Here is a 23275-nt window from a genome sequence, read left to right on the forward strand (position 1 = left end):
TTACAGTACGTTGCAATGTTTGCTGAGAGATTTTGAATACGAGTTACAACGAACTTCCAATTTTGAAAATCAATTACGACGTACATACCTGTGCAAATCCTTAACGTCAACGTTACATATATATACATATTGATGTATATATATATATATATAAATCAAAGTAAATAGAGAACGGATCTAAAACTTTTAAAGTGGGCCAAAAGTTCCTAGTCATTTTTTTTTTTTTTTTAAATCAATTAGACAATATTTTTGTATTTTAACAAATTATTCAGATGACCATAATCATCCATCAGAATACTTGATTACTTTTACTTATGATTATTATTATTTTACTGACCACGAAAACATATTCACGAATAACATAACCATATCTGTAAGAGTTAATTAACCAAATATTTTTTTTGTTTATTTATAAAACTTCAAACCTTGCTTATTAATATACAATCCATATTACAATTGTTAAATAATCTCGAAAGAGTATAATTTATTTTTTAAATTGTTTAAGAACTTTCGACCCATTATAATACATTGAAATTAAAAATATTTTTTTGTTTAAATTGTGAAATAATAAAAAAAAAAAAACATAAAGATATATAAATCAGGTGAAAGGTAATGTTTAACAGTGCATCGTTGATTCTGATAAGATGAAACTAGGTCAGTAGGACTGTGTCGTTGTTATCAATGTGAGAATCGTCGAGAATGATGCGTGCTTAGGTGAAAAAAAAAAAAATTGTTAAATAGCGATAGAAGGTAGAAAAAATAAGAAGAAGAAGGAGAAGCAGGAGATAAAAAAAAAAAGAAATAACAAAACAGTAAGCCTTTTCACGATACTCATAGAAATAACAAAGCTCATATTCCAGCGAACGTAAAATGGTTAGATGGCTCGTTTCTTTTCCCATACAAAAAAATATTATTGAGAATTAGAATGTTTAATAAAAATTGTATTGAACATAAAAAAAAAAAAAAAAAAAAAGGCACGAACGAACGATTCGAATCTACGAGATCGTTGATTGTATTTGCATGTAAATCAATCATTTCCAAAGAAAAAGAAAAAGAAAAAGAAAAATAAATATATATATTATATAAATAAATAAAAATCCAAAATTAAAATGTAAATTAAAATTGGTCAGATTTTCAGCGCTTTTTTATTTTTCTCCCCTCGTATCTGATGAAAATTAAAAAAAAAAAACATATACGTACAATAATTAAAATGAAAATAACGTTGAATATAAAAGTAAAGTTTTGTAATTTGTAAATGACGTAATTTAAATTAAAATTGATTCCCCATTTTTCACCCATTTCTTTTTTTTCTTTTTTTCTCTCTATTTCAGTTTATCACAAACGAATATTTTATCGTTATATGAATTTGTGTGTGTGTGTGTATATTTTAATATGTTTATACGTACGTATAACGTTATTATTTAATATTTACAAATAATACGAATATAAAGTTGAAAAACAGTAGACGCATGATAATTTGTTTAAAGGGTATAAAGATTGGAATACGTTTTTAAAGAGATGAAAGCACGTTCCTTGCTCGATAATCAAGCTAGGAATCTGTCTATTTATTTACAAGATAGTCGCGGTGGTTCCCGAGGGAGATACTGCTGCTCGAGAAAATCTAATAACGCTAAGAAAAGGAGATAAAAACAAATATGTATATGTATGTATATAAAAAGAAAAAAATATATATATATAGAGAGAGAGAGAGAGAGAGAGAAGCAGTAAAGAAATGAATATAATAAAAAAAAAAAAAAAGTAGAACCCATATTACTAGAACATCACACAACTTTTACTTAAATATTTTTCATATGCATATCCACCCGCTCATATTATACATATACACGCCACTTTAATATATATATTTAATTATATAATAAAAAAATTGTACAGGTATAAATACCAAAAGTTATTAAAAAATACGAAAGAAAGTTGAAGTTGAACGAAATCATTTATAATAAATAAAGGATGTGTGCCACAATGGAATCTCTAAATTCACTTCTAAAAGCAATCTTCGCGTTCCATCTCAGTGATCTGGGATTCCGAACGTGATCAGGATAATGAACGAGTTTATATCACAGGAGTGTGAAAGTGTGAGAATGTGAGAGAGAGAGAGAGAGAGTGTGTTAGAGAAAATCGTTTATAAATAATCAATAGGAAAAATTAAATAAAAATAAAAGAGATAAAGAAATACGGGTTACGAAACGAATCGTTCGAATAATCAAGAATAAATCAATGAGAGTGAGAAAGAAATAGAGAGAGAGAGAGAAAATGTGTGTGTGTGTGTGTGTGTATTAAAATTGTATATAAATACGATTTTCAAATAACTTTTATAAAACGAATAATATTTACACATGCCGTTCGTGCCAGATTAAAAATCAAAGCGTTACAAAATATTACAAATTATTTTTAAAACATTTACGCAAAGCAATTAAACCACAATTTTAATATTATATATTATTTCCAAATAATTTTGATAGAATAACGTGTATGTACGATTACACGTACACGCTAAATTATAATATCGGATTGTTCAGAAAGTAATTTCGTTTTTCGCATAGAAGTATATTATATACAAAAAAAATATTACATATATTTTATAACAGTAATAAAAAGATATTAATATATACTATATATATTAAAATATATATATAAATATATGTATTATATTATATAAGTATAGTTTGTGTACTTATCTTTCGTTTATATACGAATAGTACAAATAATTATCCATCGTTGACGTTTTCAAACAGTAAAAACAAAAGTTAACTAAAAAAAAAAGACGCTGCACGTTCCAGATAACAAATCTAAAGAAAAAATTTTATATATATATATATATACGCATACACATACATTCATACAAAAATATTACTTCCAAATAATTACCATTAGCCCCCTTTCGGTTTTATAAATAGCTACGAAAAAATAAAAATAAAAAAAAAATTGACTGCTGCACATCGTTTGCCTGGGAAGGTGACAAAAAAAAAAAATTCGTGCTAAGTGAATAAAAGATAAGAAATGAAAAAAAAAAAAAAAGAAAAAAGAAAACCTCGAGAAAGAGAAAAGCAAAACAGAAATTTACAATATAATACAAAATATATAAAAATCACACACACACATATATAAACGTACGAAAAAAAAAAAAAACAAGGGACACAAATAAAACTTAATACGAAAAACTCGAATGAGATAAAAATTGAAAAAGGAGCTTGATATTTTAACGAGTTCTTATTCGTAACAAATAAATGCACGCGCTGGGGGTTTAACGAGTTAGTGTGTGACGTAGAGAGAAAAAAAAAAAAAGAAAAAAAATAAAAAAGGATTGCGGTGTGCTGCCGTGTTTTCAAACGAATAAACACTAACGATAAGATAGAGAAAATAGAATTATTAGAGAAAATAGAAGAAAAAGAAGAAAAAGTGGGAAAGAGAATAATAAGTGGTTAAACCAGAGAGATGGGGATCGGGGGAAGAGAAGAGGGAAAGAAAAATATAGATAGGATGTGATCTTGGATAGTAGTCCGAAAGAACGATGAGAGATCGTTAAGTGCACTCGTAGCTAGACCACTCATGATCGAAGCCTGTTAGAAAACAAGCTCATCATCGATAAGAGATAAGAGGAGATATTGAGGGGATGAAGGGGGGTGAATGAAGGAAAGGGATGATTTGAAATATCGTGGGACGAGTTCGAGTATTGGGTTACCGGGATAGGGGGGTGGGTTGGAGTGAATTGGGGTGGGGTAGGAGTGAGTTGGGGTGAATTCGGGTGAGCGAGGGTCAAACGACAATGCGTATTCGCGCGTGCAATAAAGTAGAATGGTTTTGGTCGCATAACGTGGCTCAGGCCACGTCCGTTGCATCGGGGAATATCGATCGGTGCCTTGAATGGTTCGCACGAGCAACACGTGCACCAACCAACCGGGTCAACGTCGAACGTCCAAGACGACTTTCTACGGCCAACGTTCGACGCCTACCTTTACTATTCCGATTATGATCATACAGTCATACACTACTGAATAATAACTTTAACCCTCCTTCTTCTCCAACTACTACCACCACCACCACTAGCTCCTAAAACCTCTCCACCATTTTGCTGCTATAACTGTTAGACATGTAGGTAATATATAAAGATGGTAAATGTTAGGATTATGTATTCTTTTTCTGCTTCTCTTGCCAATCAGCTTCTATTTTATTACTTTGACTTTTTTTTTTTAAATTTGAATCTCATTCTTTTGATACTTGTTCTTTTTTTTTCTTATATTATTGTATATAAAAAGAAAACTTTGTTCTATCTATATGTGTATTGTATATGAATGGTATAATATTATCTACAGTGTTGTTTAGAATTTTCGTTAATTCGTGATATTTTATTGGACGGTATTATTGTGTATTTATTATATTGAATTTTCAAATGATTTCTCTTTCTTATTGATTTTATTTTTAGAATTATATCGTTAAGAACGCGTATTTTTTGTCCTCGAATCAATTTACCACGTGTGCCAATTGTCATAGTCCTTTTTTTTTTTTCTTCTCTTTAGAATATTATTTCGACAAATTTTCATTGTACCGATTTGTATATTTATTAAACGTGTACGACGTTTACATAATAAAATGAATAATTATTCATTTTTGTCTTTGTATTTATATATAAAATATAATTTGAATTTGTATTTTTAATTATTTAAGATTCAAACAGTTTAATAATCGGATATCGTTAATTTATCATTATTAGTTTTTCTTTTTGTCATGAATAAACGTAATTCAAGGAAGTAATCTTTCGAAGCAACAGTTATCGTCCTTTCCTTTCTTTTCTTTTCTATTTTTTTCCTTTTCTATCCTTTTTTTCTCTCTTATAACGATCGTATAAAACCTTTTATGTACAATCTTATAAAGCTTGAGATACGTAGACCACACGACTGGAGCTCTAGGTAACGTCTCGAAGTTAATACTGAAGAATAAAGAGAAAGTAAGATATCGGAAATGATGGTTTCGTAGAAAATAAAGATTTTTATGTTTCTTTTTAAGATCTTTCGCTAAACGTCCAAATGTTTACGAGTCTCTCTCTCTCTTTTTTTCATCTTGATCTTATCAATAATAGACCTAAATTTTTCTTCTCAAAAAATAACATTCTTTTAATATTAAAAATTGGATAATCATTTTATAACACATCTAATGATTCATATTTTCTTTCCCATTCTGATCTTTATTTTTATCTTATCTATAATTAAATTTAAATTCCTGAAATACTTTACTTCTTGCTTCTTTTTGTTTGGTTTGTTTTTAATGCTTCGATATTAGAAACTAATATGTCACGAACAGGTCCTACAGATTAATTTCTTTCTGTCAATCCTATCGCGTAATAATTAAAATCGAAAAAAAAAGAAAAACCAAGGCGGAAGATAAGATTGAATTTGCAGTAGAGTTTCGTGCCAATTCTTAAAACAAATGAGGATTAATCAATCGTGAGGGATAGTGACAAACGAGTTGGAAGATAATCGATCGATCGATCGAATCTTTATTTAAATCTGTTAACTTTTATCCCACGTTTAATACGCTAACTAAAAAGGGAAACTTAAATGGGGAAGATAAAAAAAAAGAAAAAAAAACAATATTTTACTATAAATATCATCGTCGAAACATATTTGTTAAATAAATTTATACAACATTCTAACCCCTAACTGACTAAGTAAAAAAAAAAAAACAATAAAAAAAGAATTATGAGACACGTCGTAGACGAGGATAAAAAAAAATAAAAAAAAGAAACAAAAAGGGGAACAATTATAAAGAGTAAATTTCGGACAAACATGAACAACAACAACAAACAACAACAATAGAAGGGAAGAGGAAAACAAAAACAAGGTAATATGAATGAGATAGAAAGTTAATTCAAAATTCGAATTGGCATGATCGTTAAGAATAAAAAGGGTTAGAACAAAGGAATACAACAACAATGGCGTCATCGTCGTCGTCGGCAGTGTTGGTGGTTGTGATGGTGGTAGTAGGTAGTAGTGCCGTTAACTTCAACCGGTGGCGACAACGACAATTTACAAATACAATCGACGTACGATATTTCTGTCAGCAAAGGGGTAGTACGGTTATCAAAAATATAGGTCGAGTAGCAAACGAGCGCCGCGCCATCGCTAACGTCTTCGTTGACGAAAACACCAGTAATACCTGGTGTACCCAGTGTACTCAATATATCCAGAATATTACCCAGAATATTACCCAGAATACCCAATACCAGTACGAACTCGTGGTCGAAGGTGATACTCTAGTCGTTGGAAAAGCAGAAAATTCATTCGGCCTATATTCGATCGTTCCTTAACAAAGTAAGAGGAGTATACATACACATAAGAAGGAACGTTTACATATACATAAACAAAAAAGAAATGAGAGAAGAAGAAAAAAATACACGAGTAAAGAAGTGAAAAGAGAGAGTAATAATAAAGAAATTAAAAAACAGTAAAGAAAGAGAGAGAGAGAGAGAAAGAAATACACGAACAAAGTAAAGTGAGAAAAAGAGAAGAATAATAATAATAATAATAATAATAAAATATAAAATATAATAAACTAGAAAGAAAGAAAGAGAAAAATTCATCTTAAGAGAAACAACCAAAGAAGACCACATTACCCCTACCCCTGAGTACACGCACACCACATTACATTACACTTCTACAGGTACATCTACCACATTGCTTACATATACGAGAATAGTCAAAAAAAAAATTGTAAACGCTTGGTTGTGCATTAAACACACAGTATGCGTATATTCAACACGGCTAGCCTCCAGGGTTAGAGAAAAAGAGAGAAAGAGAGAGAGGGATGGAAATGGTGGGAAGGAAGAGAAGAAGAAGAAGGAAGGTAGGCGTGGCCACGATTCAGCTCTCGTGTTCCTTTTTACAACGCGCAATTTCAGCGCAATGCACCACCAAGAGGAGAGTTCACTAGGATAGACCATGAGAGAGTAGATATTTCATCCCCCCATTCCTAAAGGGACTTTACCAAACTGCCCTTCTTTCTTCTTACTCCTATTTTACCCTTACCGAACCCCCTTAATAATTGAAAGCTCCCGGTCGAATGAACTCGTATATGCAACTAACACATACAACCAAACTTGTTATTTTATTTTCATATCTATCTCTATCTATGTTTCTTTCTCTCTCTCTCTCTTTTTCGCATACACACATACACACACACACACACACATTCAAAATTATCGGAATTTTTTTTGTATATCCGTTTAACCTTTCTCCCTCGTCAAATTTTGATGCAATTAGACTTGAAATCCGTTAGTATTCCGTGCACGCGTTCCTTCTTCCTATCGCAATTTTTGTTTGTTTCATTGCTGTATTTTGTTTTCTATTTTTTATTTTTTTTTTTTTTCTTTCATCTTAAAACGCTTCGAGAACTTTAATAGGCCAAGACCCACTTTCGCAATGGGTCATTCCGTTTTTTCTACGCACACTTGAAAGTTTAATTGTTATTAAAAGTCGATTGATTTGAATAAAATGAAAACAATATTTATTTCATATATTCTTATAACAGTGTGATATCGAGAATTTATTAAACATTGAAGAAAATATAATATACGTGTGGTGGATTTGATCGTAATGGAATATGTCTTTTTAAAATTCAAATCAACATAAAAAGAATTTGACAACGAACGTATATAAATTATAATCGAATATTTAGAATATTACAACTTAATCCAAGACTTTAGAATTTCTTCTTATGCTTCTGTAAAGAAAGAAAAATTATTGATATAATTTATTTTCATCTTCATCATCCCTCTGTTGTTTCCCCTCCTCTCTCCCCCTCCCCCACCGCAAAAAGAAAAAGAAAATATTCAATTATTAAATTGATAATAGAATATTATACATACAAGTAATAAAATACTAAGCTGAAACGAATTACAAGAGATTTCTACGTAAAAGTAATTAAAGAAAGAAAAGGTTATTATATGGAAAAGAAAAAGATGAATTCTGCGAAAAAAAATCTCGGCCATTTCACGGCAAGTCTCTGATGGTGTGAAACACACACACACACACACATACACTTAAATTCCCATTTACATTTACCAAAAACTCTTTCATTCTTTCTCTCTCTCTCTCTCTCTCTTTAGATATCAACCAATCGTTCATACATTGTTCCTATCCAACAAATTCGGATGAAAGCTTGGACTAAGCGTAGTAATAGTAATAATAGTTATAGGTAGAAGCTTGCATAGAAAGTTGCGGGGGTAAAAGTCGTCAAATATATGGAACAGTTAGACTCGCTCGGTCGATGAGAGTGAGACGCCGTACTGTCGCATTTAACTGCGTGCACATGCAGCTATTTTCCCCTCTTAATGCTCTCCTATCTCGAATACCTCACCCCTCATATCCCTTCATCGTCATTCAAGCCCACCACAACCTGAATCCTCCTTCACCCTTGGTCCCCCTCATCGTCATACCATTTCATGTCCCTCCTTAAAGAGCCACCCCCATATGTGTTACACCTACGTAATCGTTGCGAAATGGATCGTAACGGATGTGTGTTAAACAACATTGATGTAACTAGTTCGTTGAACATGAATTTCAAGACGCGTTTATTATTAGATCAATTAGATTTATTTTTGGTTTAAAACAACACGTTGGGTCAGGGGAAATTAATTTGTGTAACTAGGTGAACTTAAGAGGAAAAGGGGGATGGAGAGGGTGGAGTGAGGGGGAAAGGTTTAAAAGAATTGTAGAAGGAGTAGGATGTTAGTTATTATTGTTGATAGATGTGAGGTATTAAAAATGGAAAAGAAAAACATCTATAAAAAATAATTTTTTTTCTCCCCGCTTGTTTTCGATCCACTCCACCCTGTCCACTTTTTTCTTTTCTTTTCTTCCTCCACTTTGTGTTCCCTTTTTTCTTTTTTCTTTTTATTTACTTTTTATTTACTTTTTTTTTTTTAATCTCCCACCCTTCCTTCTTCTCGCTTTTCTCTTCTGTTCCTCGTGTTCTCCGATAACGGTGATAATACTCCGGTAATATTTTCCAAACGACGAGGAAACTTTCAACAGAGGGAAAAATAGAAAGAGGGAAATAAAGAGAGAGAAAAAGAGAGAGAGAGAGAGAGAGAGAGAGAGAGAGAGAGAGAGATTGAAAGTGTCTTATATTTAAAAGAACTAACCGATAAAGAGAGACAAAGTATTATCGAGAAAAAAGATAGATGAGTTGGTGATTCTGAAAGTGGTCTATATGTAATTCATTTGAGATATTAAAAGACATATTTTTCCTATAACGCATATTATATTTTAATAATTTTCTTTTTAATTACTTCTTGAAAATAATTATTTTCTCTCTGCTGTCATTTGTTTGAATATAAAAGAAAATAACAATTCGATCCACTGTATCGAAATATTTTTCATAGAAAAATAATACGAAAATATTCTTAAATTAAAATTATTTCAGATTTAAAAATATATATTTTATATCAAGCAAACGATACTTTTTCAAATTTTGCAATCCAATGTAAAGAATGATTTTTCAAATAAAATACACCTAATATCTCTTATTTCTGTTCATCACCCTACTACTAGATATAGAAATTTGTTTATTACAAAAACAATTATTTTTAAATAATGAAAAATATATATAACTTACAATTACAGTTTATTTTCATAATCACCACTTTATATGAAAGCTTTCTCTCTCACTCTCTCTCTTTCTTCCTTTAGTATTATACTAAAAATATATAATTTGCATTTAAAAAAAAAAAAGGAAAGAACAGATACAGGTAAAAGTTCAATTCACAAAAGTGATGGTCGAGGAAAGTAAAATGAATATCTCGAAAAAAAAAAAAAAAAAAAAAAAATAAAAAATTTACAATTCCATTACATAAAGTGTATCTATAGAGAAGAAGAAAAAAAATTAAAAAAAAAAAAGAAAAAAAAAAAGAAAAATGCCATTGATGCCATTGAAAGGTCGAAGGTCGTTCCTGGTAACGCGAATGCGGCTAGTGCCGTTGCTTCTTTCTAAATTATTCAAGTGTCCCTTTTGCAAACGCTTACTAACGTTTACTTTACTCTATGCTACCAAGAAATACATATATCTGGCGAGTTCTCGGACACTAGCTATCTCTCTCTCTCTCTCACACACACTCATATTCTCATAAGAAGGAAAGAGACGATCTTCAAACACACCCAACTATTTTCTACGTTTCTTCCGTGTTCTCTTACGTTTTATTCTAATACTCCTTCAAAAGTTTCGTCAATGTAAATTTCGGCCTTCGGAAAGATTCTTCCTCAAAAAATAAAAAAAAAAAAAATACATAAACGTGTGTATGAGCAAAAGAGAGAGAGATGTTTTAGTATTAGTATTGTAAAATTATAGAAATTTCAATTATGTAAATGTTAATATAATATAAAATATCATTATTGTTATAATATTGTATTAAGACAGTATTGTTCTAATGATAGTGTACAGTGTATAGAATATTTATTAATTTATTTATATAAACAAAGTACTAAATAATTGTTGAGAAGTACTCTCCTTTGCTTATTGTAATACTTTTAAAACGATTATCCGTACTCTAATGAGACTAATTTTCTTCTCTTACTTATGTACAATTATATATATACTTATCTTCAACTTCATCAATTAAAAAGTTTAATAATCCTAAAATATATTTCTCTATGTATACAAATTTGGAAACATTACATCGAAAACAAATAATAATTTGATTGTTTCAAATCAGCAACAGGGATTACGAATGTTCGTTCAAAGATACAATTCGAAAAAATCGTAGTTAAAAAATTTGTTAATGAAATACCTCCTATTACAACCGGATTGATAATAATCATAGTAAGAAACACCCTCAATTAATTTCTATTTACCCTCTTCATCACCCCTTTCAAATGACGTTGATTTAAAAATCGTTATTTCTAATGCTTAACTGCTGAGGATACGTCATCCTCATTGTTCGACTGATAAAAACAAACTAAACTAAGAATAAATAAGTCACGCAGTTAAAAAACATATAAACATTGGAAAAGACAATATATATAAAATCATATTCGAAAGAAAATGTTTATAGTTGATCATTCGTTAGAGAGATAAGTCGGTGAATTACTAAACACGAATTTTTCGGAAATCAAGTAACAAACGATAAAATCTTATTACTTTTTTTTCTTTACTTATTTTTTACATATGAAATTATTTATCGTCCAGATACATTCTGTAAATAAATTCAATAAAGAACGAGATATAGAATTTGTAAAATTATAAATTAACTTTTAATCCAAAATTGTGTGTGTGTAAGCTCTTGTCGATTTAACGTTTCCTTATTGGACGGTCTAATTTAAATGGTGTAAGGAGAATAAATCGTATAAATCAGTCGAAGTGTGTCAGTAAGCGCAGTGCGGTAACACGCACATTTCTGGAGGCCGCATTAGAGAACAGCAACCAATAGCCAACAACATATCATCTTCCTCCTACGTTTTACGCTAAATGCAACAAACAATATCAGTCTCTTTTCGGTTCTTTATATATTTACATATAATATGTGTGTTCCGTGCATGTTTACGCAACATAACTGCATTAACGTAAAGTTTCAAATTTTTGCATAATATTAAAATAAATTATATAATACTAAAGCAGTACTAATAATATAACAAAATAATCTAATTGTAATATTAATACAATTGTATTAAAAAATGTCACGTTTTGTTTAATTGAATTATTAATATTATAGAATCATAAATGTAGAAAGAATTTAAAATTATCGTACGTAGGAAATTTATTGATTTGTGCAATTGTTGTGTATTTTTTGTGTTTTTGTAATCAATCCTTTCAAAAGAATTTCTACTATTCGTTCACATGTGTTGTTTAGAAAATTGTTTTACTTACTTTACTTTTTCTTTTTATAAAGGTATCTCTAATTGTAAATATACTTACTACAAAAAACGGTCTCAAAGAAACATCCCAATCTTTGTCTAACATGGACTCCTTTCATTTTGAAAGCGAACAATAAGAGAAAGTCGAAACGGTTCTTTTCTTTGAGAAGATTGGTTACAAGAGGAAACTTCCAATGGTTTATTAGTGTTACGTACTCTTCCCTTTATTATGTTACAAGATTACTTAAGTTAGTTGAAATTACTTTCTGATGCGCCTCTCTTATCTCTCTTTTACTCTTCGGTTTTTTTTTTTTTTTGTTTTCATACGCTGATCGATTTAGTTCAGAAAAAAAATTGGAATAAAATAAATATAATTATGCGGGATGTGAAACAAAAAAGTTTCCAAATGATTTTAAAAATCAATTACGCTTTTTTCTCGAGACCTTTTGCAAAACTTGTAATTAAACTTGATAAAATAAACTTATAAATTGTGAGTTTTAAAATTTGAAAAGAAAATTGAGCATAAAAAAATTTGTAGGAAAAACAAAAAAAAAAAAAGAAAAAACAAATTAAGTTTTTTCTTTTTTTTTCATTAAACTAAAAATTGATGGACCATCTTTTTTTTATACAAGATACTTGTTAAGTTGTATAATATTTTATAAAAGGAAAAGTAAGCACACAAAAATTTCTGCTAAAGATAAATTAATGAAATTAAATCGGCTAAAAGCTTTTAGCCCATCTTGCATATACAATATATAAAATATAAGATTCTAGTGAGTTTTTGTATTTAAAATAAAAAGTAAGGATATAAAAAATGTTAAGAGAAAAGATAAAAAAATTATTTGTAAAAGTTTGTTGTTGAAAAATTTTTCGACCATATTGCATGTAAGATTCTTTGACTTTTAGAATAATTGGAATAATCAAGAGACTCTAACCTACATATTAGGTATATATTAATATGTATGACTACATTATGTATATTAATATAATATTATACATATATATATATATAGATATATATAAATATATATGCACAAGGCCATTTCCAATAAGCGTCGTGCAAAGATGTGGTTTACGAGTATCTTGGAAATTGCTAGTGCCGCAAATAGTGGAATATGTGTGTCACTTCGATTCTACATTCTGATGGTTTATGAAAGTCTCGGGGAATAGCTGCCATCAGATATATCGGGATATTTCAGTCTAGATTGTTCAGAATGTCAGCGTGTAAACTTTCCATTAAAAGGCATCAAGCTTGTTGTCCAAGAAGGACAATGAGAAATAATGACGATAATTAAAACACCAAGATGAAAATATTGAACGCATTTTGTCAACTACGCACTCACTTTTACATTATAATGAATGATCAACTTGTGTGTTCTCTGCATTACTATATTTCTTTTATATTTTTCATTATAATATCAAGCACATACTATTTCCAAAAATTCTTGACTATACTCATACACATGTGTATGTATTTATTAGAAACGTGTAGTATCGTTTTTATTTTATCGGTAACATGCCGCAGTGCTTTATTTTCTTTTACAGAATTTTTCTCTTTTCTTTTATGCAATGTATCTTCTTTTACTTTTTTTTATTTAATTTATCTACGATGAGATACAACTCTGATTAATTTTTATTATATATTATATTTATATTTCATATATTTTAATATTTTCTGTTTATCTATTCTCTTGTAAAAAATATATATGTATTATATATAAATATAGTCTGTCTGCTAAAGGAACGGACAGTACAAATAATTTCATCTCTGTGTACTATAATTTTTATTCTATATTTAAATTGAATTTTTACTGAAAATGAAGTTAATAAAAAATATAAAAATTTGAAAGCACATTCGTATTTACAAATATATTTTATATATTTTTACACATACTATTCTACAGTAAATATATATATATTTTATAATATATTTTAATAATACATATATTATACAATTTCTACATTTCTATAAAATTAGTATATAGTACATTATACAAACGTAAATATAAAAATGATCACTTTATAGTAGACATATATATCAAAATGTCCATGTATATTTATAAATATGTATATACTATTATTATACTACCTCTATACATATATATATACACTATACATTCTAAGCTAGAGGGATAAAAAAAAAGGTTAAAGTCGACAGAGATTAACTGACCGACCGCGAGACTTCGTTCGCGTGTTTAGCGAACGAGAATCGATCATGATCGATCGGTTTCTTTTGTTTTCAACAATTTTAATGCACGAACGTTCAGCTTCGATCGTTCTTTTTCGAGGTGTCACCGGTATGCAGAGTGTTGTGATGTGGTGTGGTGTGATATAGTGTGACGTAGTGTGACATAGTGTGGTGTGGTGTGGTATGTGGTGTACTGTTCTGTGTGTTACGTGCTATGTTGTGGTAGTAGACTAATAAAGTCTGACTAGACACCGAGCGTAACTACTGTCGGCTTGGTGAGCTTCGATTTGTTATATACTTCTACATTTACACCGTTTGAATCTACGGGAATAGGAATGAGTAGTACATAGACAACAGGACGGTGTGCTAAGCATCGGGGAAACTCTCTTAAACGTCACGCGTTTACACGCTCATCGATTTTTACCTTGCAATTCTACAACGATTCTAACATTCATGTGTTGTGCATGATGAGAGAAAAAAAGAAAAGGAAAAATAAAAAAAAAAAAAGAAAGAAAGAAAAACCGTCCGAACGATCTATTCTAACAAAGAGATAGGAACGCTAATTTCGAATGAGTCAATAAAAACATATATATTTTGGTTAGAAAAATTTCCAACTGACTTCTTCAATATTATTTTTCAAACTAATAATATTTTCTTTCAATTATTAAACTGCAAGTCTAGTGATCGTAGTAATTAAAAATTTCATTTATTTAAAGGAATAGTTAGAATCTTTCGATTCATTTAAATAAGTATAAATACTAATCTGCAAATATTTGTTGTTTTATATATACAGAATGGGTCAAAAGTTTCAAAGTGGATCAAACATTTCTAAATGATTGAAAAAATTAATTACTCTTCATACATATATGTCTAATATCAATCATAAGATGTAAATAAATCATGATCGTAACGGAAGTAATCGAAGAAAAGAAGAAAAGTTAATTTCCGCATAGTTATATTGAAAGTTTCTTGGTATAATGATCCATATATTCCTAACAGGTTTACACATAGTTGATATCTCTGACTGACCCTCTTATGCAATCTCTTCGAACGATTTCTACCAAGTCGTCGTCTATCGACATTGATCCGTATTCACATCGAATGTCGAAAGCGTTTCCATTTAATCCCACCACCACTACCAACATCCCCTTAACTTTCCTCTTCTCATCCCAAACTACCACCAATACTACCAGTCACTTATCTCCAAAGGCAACGTTCGCACTCCCAACTTTTCTATATTTTATAAGACAAGATTTTTGATCGAAAGATGATCTAGAAAAGTAATCTTGCAAGTTTCATTCTGCTTTGATCATTTTTTTAATCTAACTTTTAGTCAAATCGAAAAGGAAATAAATGTACAAAAAATGTGTAAACTAATAATAACTCCAGTCTTATCTATTCTCTATTTGATCATTTTCTTATCAATTCTACGATAGGCTCTCAACAATTTGAAAATCAATTACTCTTATTAAGTATTTTACTATTCCATGTGTGTGTGTGTGTGATTACCAAAAATTTGTAAGATAATTATTTCAAATCAATTATTCTTTCTTGAAAAGAGATTGCAATATTAAAATAATAATTTTATAAATTATACTTGTAATGTCATAATAATTTGAAGAAAAAATATGAATCATTAATAAATGATTTAAAAAACAAACAACAACAAGAAAAATTAATCAATATTTAAAATAACGAATAAACTTTTGACCCACCTAGGAAGATTTGGTCCACTAAAGAACTTTCGGCCCATCTTATATATAAATATATATTATACATTGTATATGCATATCGTACATATATACTATGTGTCCCAAAATGGTACAAAGAAGTTCATTTGAAAAAATTCTCTCTCTCTCTCTCTCTCTTTATCTATCTCTATCTCTTTTCTTCTCGATAAGACTACTCCTTCTACTTCTTCTACTTCTAGTTCTACTTCTTCTTCTTCTTCTTCTTCTTATTCTTCTATTTCTTCTCTCTCTCCCTTTTCTATCTTTCACGAAAACCGTCCTATTCCCTATATAGCTTCGTGTCTTCTATACACGCGAAATGGATCTCCGTTATTCCATTGTGAAAGGATTTCCAATAGCCTTCGTCAGAGCTCTTTTCACGCAAGGTTCCGCAACACTGTTTGCATTTACTGTGACGTAAGGGTGCCTCCGCATTGTAAGCCTATACCGTTCTACAAAAAGAGAGAGAGAGAGAGAGAGAGAGAGAAAGATGGTATTAAAACGTGAACCCGCACATTTCTCTCATCTATATCTGCCCGACTATTCGATTGTAATAAATAACAAAACCATACACTCAAGGGCCATACCAAAGTGTCAATTCTAACTTAAATATGATCGAGAAACTATGATCTACAAATCAATTTGTAAATCGTAGATAAAGCTAACACAATTTGTGTCATTTATTTTTTTTTTTTACAATTTAACTATTAATTTTTAACATTTAGTTCGTGTTAAATATCATTATACGCATTCTGTTTGCCACAGTTAAATGATTGAATTCTTAATCAATGCGAGAAAAGTGTCAAATTATGATTTGAATATTTCGAATTCCTTCGATTTAATTTCTAATAAATGTTCATGATATTTTAACACTGGGATAAGATTTTTTCGTGTCGAATTGAATCGTTTATGATTGTTAACACTTTGACTGCCGTGTAAGTCACCGGTGATCTCAACACACGACCAATAATAAAAATACATAATTAAAGTAAATATCGATACTGATAAATTTTTAAATAATACAATTGTATTTTTAAAGGTTTCAAGATAATAATCAAATACAGAACATGCAAAAATAATGTTATTATTACAAGGAAAATATGCATGACATGTAACGATGTTTTTTTTGTACGTAATTGCTTGATAAAATGCAATCTTCATCATCAGAAGATATCAGAGATTACAATGCTATAAATTGTACAACTTTGCTATTTCTTTGAAAAGTTTTGGTAAATATTTTTTATACTAAAAGTRAATAGATTTTAATGAWWYWTATATTAAATTAAAGTACACTCTTTTGTCTACGCGTAGAATACCATATCGAGTTATAAATTTAGCATATAAAGTTTAGAAAATGTCAGAGAATGCAATGCGGTAAATTGTGCATCTTTGCAATTTCTTTGAAAAGTTTTGGTAAATATTTTTTATACTTAGAGCAAGCGGATCTTAATGATTTTTATATTAAATTAAAGTACACTCTTTTGTCTACGCGTAGAATACCTTATTGAGTTACAAATTAATTCGCAAAGGTTCATAAAATGGCAAAGAATGATGCGATGCTGAAAATTTTTCCTACTTTGCCATTTCTTTGAAAAGTTTCTGCAAATATGACTGATTCCGATTCTGATTCAATGACTGATTTTCGGCTTTGACGGTAACATATGCATCTCATAATAAAAAATTTATTTAGACGCCACGGGCAAATCTAGCAATTACGGGCGACAGTCAACATGTTAATCGTCAAATGTTATTTTACTTTGATTAGATGAAAAATATCTTGCACGATAAATAACACATGTCAGTATCGTAATAAAACAAGACGGGATAAAATATCGATAATATTATTTCGTGTTTGATAAATAGAATAATGTCGTCATTTCCGGAGAAATTTCGAACAAGTTTAATACCAATTTCACATGCAACATTATAGTTAAGGGAAAACAAGTAAAGTTAGGATAAACGCGAAACAAGGTGAAATCGTATCGTCAAAGAGAGAAGCAATGCGTAGCAAACGAAAAGAGAGAGAGGGAGAGGGAAAGTAAGGGTAGAAAAAGGATTGGGGGAGACAGTTTAGTCGAAAACGGGATTTTATGCAACTAATCCTTTCGAAGAATCATCACGAAAGTAAACGATACTTAACGTAAATTCTCCTTATCTCTTTATTTTTTGATCTTTAAACTATTCAGTTTAGTTTTAATCAATTCAATGTATTTGTGTAGTAAAGTTTTAAACGATTGCGTGGTTATTCTCACATTTTACCATTCGTTACTATGATATTTAGGTTTTAAACTATAATGACGTTCATTTTAAGTATCCTTAAAGAAAGAAACAAACAAACAAACAAAGTTACTCCTTTATTATTATAATTATTATTATTATACCGGCCTAATTAAGTTTGATAATAAAGTTTAGATACAACTAAATATAAAAAAAAAAAGAAAAAAGAAGGATATTAAAAAATGTCAGTCGAGCTTACCTCGTCGTATATAAAGTTATCGATTTCTTCGAGTGGTCTGCCATAAAGTTCGGTCGGGAAAGGTTCGAATTTCATTGGCAAAACGGCACCATCTTCAACAGACATCTTCCTTTTCGGTTGAAATCCATAATCTCTGACCAATTGCACCGTACGATTTTCTATCCTGTCCAGGCTTTCTTTGGTAAATGGTTTGACTGTTTGTTTGGCAGCCTTGCCGGGTGTCTTAGATCCAGGAGATTTGCCTTCGATGTTAACAACGATCGTATCGAGGGCTATGGTCGAGTTTTCTCTTGGTGTTCCTATAGTGTCCGCTTGAATCTCGGCACTTCCGGTATCGCCGGTACCAGAGTCTGCCGAGGTACCAGCGGTCCCAACCAACGGTGGACGTAATCTCGTACTATCCTGAACTCTCGATGATTTTTTCGTCGGTGAATCCTTCCTATTATCATCCTCCCTAGAAATCGGACTAGTTTTGTCGCGCATTGTATCGACTTGATTAGAATCTTCTTTTTTATCATTGACAATACCCTTCGTCGTAGATTGTATTAATTCAGTCTCCGTTACTCCAGGAATGTCTCGATCAGAATTCTTCGTTATCTGTGAATTATCGTACTGAGGACTATCGGCATAGGGTCTCGCTGTAGCGCATCTTGGAAATAACCTGGACAGGCTATCCTCGTAATCATATTCGTCGTAAAGCGTATACTCGGGTGGACTCAAACCCGCGTATGGTGGTGGCGAGCGTCTTGCTGGTTGTTTCTTCGGCGAGTCCCCTTCACCCTGATCGTCCGGTCTCGTACGCGTTCTTCTCGGTGGTGGAATTGGTGGTTCCTCGGGGCTCCTCGAACGGCTCCTTTCGAACGCAAAATCCGTATTACGTGAACTGGAGGATCTCGTAGAATCTTTCGATACTCGTAAATCCACGGAACTTCCTCTTGGCGAATTGCCGATTCTTCGCATGGCAAGAGGCGACTTCCAACTGTCGACCGATCCGAAGGATTCCCGGACAGGAGAGTTGTGCCTCGAACCCCCATCGAAACAACGCCGAGACCAAACTCTTTCGATCGGCACGGAACCATGATGATCGAGTCTTCTTTCGGTTTCATTGTATCTAACACCAATAGCCGATCTTCTGGGTGGTTGGGGTGTTCTAGATGTTGCAACAGGATAACGATGATGTCCTTCGAATTCTCGACTCGGACCGGGAAGATTCAAACTTCTTTGACTACCACCGTTCCTCCTTCTCTCGTTTGGGTCTCCCTTTGGCCCATAAATTCCTTCTTCCGCCAAACTATCCAGTTCTTCTCTGCTAAGATTCTTCACGTAGAGACCCGCCACCCGAGGACGATTAACGAATCCGTTGTCCTCGGAACCGCTACTCAGCGGACTACTGGGTGGACCTTTACACCCCTCGCTTCCACCTCGCCGAGATATCATTGGGATCTCTGCTCTTTATTCATCACCTTGTACCTTTCATCTCGTATGATCCTATCGATATCACCTTGTTATTTTTATTCCTCTTCTTTTTCTTTCTCTTTTCTTTCCTCCTTATTCTCCTTCTTCCTATCCTTCTTTGATCTATTCTACTCCTCTCCTCTCTATCTTCTTCGTTAATAACTATCGTAACCTTCTCCTCGTACAACCAAAGGCAGGAACTCATCGTCGATATCTTCCCGACGAATCATACCGCCGGCATTTGTCAACTCGTAAATATTCTTCTTCATTGCTAAGAAAAAACGTTCGTTGCTTTTTGTTCTCTTTTTTTCTTTTTCTTTTAGTTTAGTTTTCCTTTTTTTTCCTGTTTTTCCTTTGTTTCTTTTTTTCTCTTTTTCTTTAATACAATGCTATATCATTCCTACTAATTTTCTTTTTCTTAGAAAAATAAAAACAAATTAAATATTCCAATCACAAAGTTCTCTCTTCTCTCTCCCCGTTCCTTTCTTATCCTTCAAATCTACAAAATCGATCGAAAAGAAACCCTCAATAATCATCATTCTAATCTCAACGCGAAATCCACCTATAATCTTATAGAATATGATCCCTTAAACCTCATAAATCAAGTTCCAAATCGCTAAGACAAATATTACATTAGCTTAGGGAAGTCTTTCGTCAAGGTATCCTATCCTAGAAGACGAATCGTTGACTAATTTATCCAAAGCGTGATTTTGATGGAAGTCTTGTTCTTTGTCGAAGACTTCGAGGTTGGGGTTGAGAAATGATAGGCTGATTAAGGAGTTATATGTCCTTTGTTTGGATAGGTTGAAACGAATCTATGGAAGTCACGGATCGAATAGGAAGTTAAGTGAGGAAGTCGTGTTTTGCGGTAGTAGTTGGAAGGATGTTAGAAAGTGGCTTGCGAGAAATGTTCATCGGGATTCACGAAAGCCATGAAAACAAGGGAACCGTTTGTAAATACTCTCTCTCTCTCTCTCTCTATCTATCTCTATCTATCTCCCTTTCTGTATTTTGGAATAGTTCCAAGGTAGGTTAGACACCAATTCGTGAGGTATTTCCTGTTGATAAAGGAATGAGAAGAAGACAGGAAGAAAAAGGGAGCAATAGAGAGAGAGTATTTTATATGTGTGTGCGTTTGTGTCAGGTGGTTGGCTTACGGGTCGATCACCCTGACCCTTCCTAACATCATATTCTATTCTCCCTTCGGTTTATCGGCGATTCAACATCCTGTCGAGTGCAAAGATAACTCGCGTTTGTGCGTTCACGTATCATGATGATGATGACGATGATGATGATGATGATAATGATAATGATAATGATGATGATGATAATGATTATGATGATAACGAGAACGATGATTATTTTTTCAGTAAGATGAATATCGAATCCTTGGAAAAGAAAATTCGAACGAAAATTTTATCGACGTGGGGGCGTTACGCCCTTGTAGGAGTCATTGGCCTCTGTACCAATGCTGGAGCAACGCTCTCTTTGGACATTTGTTTTTATTCTTTAATTATGTTACTTTAAAAGGATTGTAATCGTCGTTGTTTCTATTTAAAAAAAAAAAAAAGAAAAAAAAATATACATATTATATATATATATAAATATAAATATGTATACATACACGCGTGCACGCATACAACGCGCGCAAAGTTAGATACGTTCTGTAACTCTCTGTGTGTGTGTGTGTGTGTGTATGTGTTTATGTATGAATGCGTGATGCAACGAAATGAATAAAGGAATGAAATGCAATGACGCATATATATATAGGGGCTTATTCTAATTCATAAAACCCGCGTTAAATCGAATCTGTCGATATAAATAAAATAAATATCAAAGAGAAACAAGATGAGAAAGAGAGAGAGAGAGAGAGAGAACTCGTTTTAAAAAATGTTGCTACGAAAGGTCCGCGAACATCACCAACCAGAGGGTAGCAACCAACATCAGCACGTTCACGAACACCATCTCACAATCACAAAAATATTAGGAGCCTTGCTAAGTGTTGTTCCTTTTTCTCCTTTTCCTTTTCCTTTTCCTCTTCCTCTTCCTCTTCCTCTTTCTACTCTTTTATTTATTACTCCTGCACCTTTTTTTCCTTCCCCACTTTATTTTCTTCCTCCCTTTTCTTCCTTTTCTTTAACTCATTTGATAAATTCCCATCAAAGTGCACTCGCGAATTTCTACGCGTACGTTTAAGATATCAGCGGTATAAAAAAGAAAAAAAAAAAACGCACGTTACGAGCTCGTTTTATCACCAAGGAAAGAAAATTTTCAGAAGGAAAAGGAGACGAAAGGGAAAAAAGGACATGAGGACGTATAAGAAAATAATAATAATGATAATAAGATGAAGAGAAAATAATAATATAATAATAAATTAAGAAAAATAAATAGCAAAAAGAGAAGGATAAGGAAGAATAAGAAGAAAAGGAAGCAGATAAAGAAAATGAGGATAATATTAAAATAAGAATATTAAGAATAAAATAAGGACAAATGTTAAGGGTTGAACGGTGAAGGGTAAACGTGGGTAAAGGGTTGGAAGTAATATGAAAGAGAGAGAATGGTAGAAATAAAGGAAGGATAGAAGAAGAAAAGAAAAAGAAGAAGAAGAAGAAGAAAGAGGAGAAGGAGGAGGAAGAGAAAAAAAGGAAGAAAAAGAAAAAGAAAGAGATAGACGGGTAGAAGAAGAGAGCCGTGGTGCACCCTCGTCGTATAGTCCGGTAGATTCTGCTTCGAGCGGGGGTGCAAAATCACGGGCGTCTCTTTCGAGAGCTGTGGCGGCACTGTCCGCGAACAGCCGACTCGTTTGCCGCTCGCACGCTCGTATCGAACCAAACGATACCCCCCCACACACACACCAACACACACGTACAACCTTTTACAACCCCCCACACTTCCCAACCCCTTCTCTTTCTTTCTAACTCTCTCTCTCTCTCCAAGAAACGTGAACATGTATCAACCAATACATTTATTCTACCTCGTGAACACACACACACACAAACAACGTCTCGTTGTCCCTTCTCCCCCCCCCCACTCAGGTAGAAAACGTGGAAAATCTACGGACTATACGGTTGTAGTGGTACTCTAATGTTACTGTGTTAGTTGTTATAGAGATGGTGGTAGTAACTGTGGGGTGCTGGTGCTGGTGGTGGTGGTGGTGGTGGTGCTGGTACTAGTGCTGCCGGTGGTGAAAACGGAGAATTCAAGTTCCAGAGAAAGCCTACCAGCCGAGTTGTACCCCTTGTTGCTGTGCTTATATCTTTTCCCTTCACTGGACTCTACCAGGACCTTTTCCCTAATCAATTCGTGTTAATATGTATGTGTTAGTCTTTGTATATGTGTATATGTGTATATGTGTGTAATACGTTCGGAATGTTACTAACGAAGTGTAACTTTCCTAAATGATTTACAATTAGTTATATCCATATTTCATTGAACTAAATCCTTTTTTCAAGGATTCTCTTTACTACTATTACTTTTTTTTTTTTCTTTCTTGTTTATTTGTTAAGGGAATTGTTTATTCGATAAATTCTTTGACCATCGGTCGATGTTAAATAACGAGAGGTAA

At 32.0% G+C, this 23275-nt stretch overlaps 1 protein-coding gene across 1 annotated transcript in view; it reads right to left on the bottom strand.

The window, feature by feature from the left end:
- LOC106788462 (sodium channel protein 60E) overlaps window positions 1-22044 on the bottom strand; it is a 72579-nt gene extending 50535 nt beyond the window's left edge. The window contains exons 1-2 of the mRNA XM_014751731.1: window positions 21635-22044; window positions 18256-20127 (exon numbers count right to left, since the gene is read on the bottom strand). Of these exons, the coding sequence (XP_014607217.1) occupies window positions 18256-19692 (1437 nt within the window). The 5' untranslated portion in view covers window positions 19693-20127; window positions 21635-22044. The remainder of the gene's footprint in view (window positions 1-18255; window positions 20128-21634) is intronic.
- Window positions 22045-23275: the final 1231 nt, after the last annotated feature.

The sequence above is a fragment of the Polistes canadensis genome, unplaced genomic scaffold (genome assembly GCF_001313835.1).
Source record: "Polistes canadensis isolate GaletaPanama2010 unplaced genomic scaffold, ASM131383v1 scaffold_140, whole genome shotgun sequence".
Lineage (NCBI taxonomy): Eukaryota > Metazoa > Arthropoda > Insecta > Hymenoptera > Vespidae > Polistes > Polistes canadensis.